General features: G+C 37.7%; 1 protein-coding gene across 1 annotated transcript in view; it reads left to right on the top strand.

Annotated features, from left to right (window-relative positions):
* LOC114059992 (tetraspanin-8-like) overlaps positions 1-2,635 on the top strand; it is a 14,450-nt gene extending 11,815 nt beyond the window's left edge. The window contains exons 6-7 of the mRNA XM_027889093.1: positions 370-519; positions 2,546-2,635. Coding sequence (XP_027744894.1) covers positions 370-519; positions 2,546-2,635 — 240 coding nt within the window. The remainder of the gene's footprint in view (positions 1-369; positions 520-2,545) is intronic.
* The last annotated feature ends 574 nt before the right edge of the window (positions 2,636-3,209 follow it).

Raw genomic sequence — 3,209 nt, 5'->3', positions numbered from 1 at the left:
TTTTTTTTTTTTTTTTTTTTTTTTTTTTTTTTTTTTTTTTTTTTTTTTTTTTTTTTTTTTTTTTTTTTTAACTTGTGCACTTTCATTCTTATAACTGGTATGGAAATCACAGAATCACAGAATATGCTGAGCTGGAAGGGACCCACAAGGATCACTGAGCCCAGCTCTTAGCCTTGCACAGGACCATCCCAAAGAGTCACACCAAATGTAAAGGGTGGTTGCGACATACCAATTGGGGTCAACTTCCACATGGTAAAAGATGAAAGAAAATTTGTCCTTCATTGTTCCTCTCAGCTCTCTCACCTACTCTCCTCAAACTGAAAATCACTAGTTTTTTTCCTCATCTCCCCATTTCCTCCTTTCTTGCAGAACCGATGTTGTGGATTGCTGAAAGGAGCTGAAGACTGGGGAAACAATTTTAACAACCCTTCCGGTAGCTATAAAATCTGTCAGTGTGAACTAGAGAAGCCATCACAAGATGTTTGCACTACCTTTCAAAGCAGACTGATCTATAAAACGGTAAGAAAAATGTAATGTTCCATCTTCTTTGCGAAAAGCAAAGTTTTAGCCCAAGGTTGTCTTTGGTGACTGGCGTACTCAGCAGTTCTGTATCTGTCCAAAAGAGCAAAGTTTTGTTTAATTTTCTTTATCCAGATGCTTCTGTGCCATTTGTCAAAAAATTACTGTGAATACATGAAATACTCTGCTCCTCTCTCTTCCTGGGTTTCCTCAACAGTCTGCATGGTTACTACTGGTGAACACTATTATGGCTTTGAGGCCAGGATGTACCTCTGGGTCAGAGTAGCATGTCAGCTACCCTTTGGCTCTCATTCCTACCTCAGAAGGTTATATTCCCACCCAGGCTCATTCTGGTAGTAGATATGTTGACTCAGAGACTTTCAAACTGCTAAGGGATATTGAAAAATGAGCTCATTAAATGCAAGACCTTTGGAGTTTTATAACCTTTAATAAAAAAACCCATGCTCATTTTGCAGGATCTGCTGGAAAGAAAACTTACATGTTATGGGCTTCATGGTAACACACTTAAAATGTGCTTTCCTATAACTACAGCCTTTAGAAAACCTTGTAAGAATTAGTAAGACAAAAATATCTGATGACAGGCAACGAGAAAGCATACTCAGAAATTGGTAGGTGGACAGTGAAGATCTCAACTAGTTCATTTCAAGGTTTACCTGTCTCCTTACAAGGAAACTTGGGTTCTATGCATATGTAAAAAAAAAAATAAGGAAAAAAAAAGTTCACAAAATAATTTAATTTTTAAGATGCTAGTAGTGCAAAGTTTGCCAGTGTGCATCAACCATAAAGCCGACATCAGCTGATGTCCATTCTGGTTGTACCGTGCTGTAAATGCACAGCTCTTTAGTCAGGTTCTCCCTGAACAGCATTTTCCTCCCTGTGTAGTCCCACAGAAGCAAATACTCTTTTAAAGCAAAGGAACAGTCTGGTTAAGTAGAGGATGACAGAACCCAATCTGGAAACAAGATGTATACAGAGAGGCTGTTTTGGCCACATTTTTGGCTTGGGCAAACCCTCAAAAGACACATGAGAAGCCATCACTGAAATTCGGCAGGTGCAAGATGTTGTTCACATGAACTCAAAGATTTCATAGTAGTGTGAGACGATAGTAAAGACATCCAACTCTTGTGATCTGGGAAAAAAAAATTTGAAGGTCTGTGCTATTCTGAGTCGGCTTAAATGAGAGCATTTTTTAGATAAACAAGAAGATACGGGTCTTCTTCTATTGTGAGGCAGGAAATACGGTGAAAGAATATAACTATATTCAGGGGGAAGGTAGCTGTAGTGTAGCAGTAATGTAATTTTGATGAATTTAAGCTGTACTTGGGTTTCATTACAGTGTGCAGAAGTATTGTCAATGCCTGGAGAAGATGTAGTTATTTTAACAAATATATGCATATACTCAAAAGGAGAGTAGTTCTGCGTAGAACTTCAGTTATGATCACTCTCTTGCTTCCACAACCAGCCCAAGGCCATCAAACATTTGACAAAATTAATTTTTAAGCCAGTTTTTATGACCAAATATTTTTAGTTGAGCCTGATTCTAATAATAATCCTTCAAGTTTCAAATCCAAAGATCAGATTGGTGGGAAAATTAAGTTCTCTTTCCGATCTGGTCATGGCTGCATTGGCTCTTTCCTAGCAGAGAATGCTTATGAAGTGAAAGTAAGAAGAAACACTTCTTTCCTTGTTAACTGAAAATCATGCAAACATTAGTCATTACAATGGTCTTTGTTTGAAACTTTATCTTTTTATGGTCAGCTACTGAATTAATCTTCGTATTTGGGAAGGCAATGACTAGATATCTTTCTCAGAGCATAAGGTACACATAGCTGTGTTCTTTGTTTTCATTAGCAACAAGCCAAAGTAAATGCAAATAGCCTTTCTTTAACACTGAGTTAAAGAGAGAAAGCATGGGAGAGTTATTTTAGCAGATGCATTTGTAGTATTAGGATAATATTAGGATAATATTGCTTACCTGTAATTAATCATTTTGTCTTAATTTCAGCCTTGTGGAGAAGTGATTGTCAAATACATAAAAGACCATCTGGTCATAATTATGGGGATCGCCTTTGGACTGGCTGTTATTGAGGTATGAGAATACGCCATTAAAGTATTTAGTAGCCGACAAGTAATATGTTCTGCTTAGAAATACATTGTAAAAGGGATTAAAACACCTGGCTTGCTCAATTACTAGACAAGGGAAAACCACCCCTCACCTTTTCTATAATCTTACTGTTATTTCATATAAACAGTATATGGCTGCTGTGCTATGAACTTCAGGTAAGATCAGACCACCCTGCTGCCTGTGCAAGCTTATCACATGGGAATTTTTCTGCAAAAAAATTGACAGTCCTGGAGCCAGGCTGTGCCTTCACAGAGAGCCCTGTGGACAGAGGGGCATGTGCATATATATAGCTCCAGAAGACATGAGGCAGAATAGCCAGACTTTTCCTCTTCTGTCTTTTCTTCATGTGAGGAAAAACTCATCTCCTAAGAAACCTTAGCCCCTAAACTGCATATTCATATCATGGAGAAATTGTAGAACTAAATTAAAATTCTGAGGCATATTTTAGCCATCAAGGTGGTCCATGGATGTGTCTGAGTGCCCACTTGTGATGCTCCATGTATTCCTGTGTGTAAAAAAATTCAGAGTATATGAACTGTTTAAT

Source organism: Empidonax traillii, unplaced genomic scaffold (genome assembly GCF_003031625.1).
Source record: "Empidonax traillii isolate 1590-97213 ecotype Southwest subspecies unplaced genomic scaffold, ASM303162v1 scaffold252:size1141739, whole genome shotgun sequence".
Taxonomy (NCBI): domain Eukaryota; kingdom Metazoa; phylum Chordata; class Aves; order Passeriformes; family Tyrannidae; genus Empidonax; species Empidonax traillii.
The sequence above is the reverse complement of the archived record's forward strand: the minus strand, read 5'-3'. Positions and strand labels throughout refer to the sequence as shown.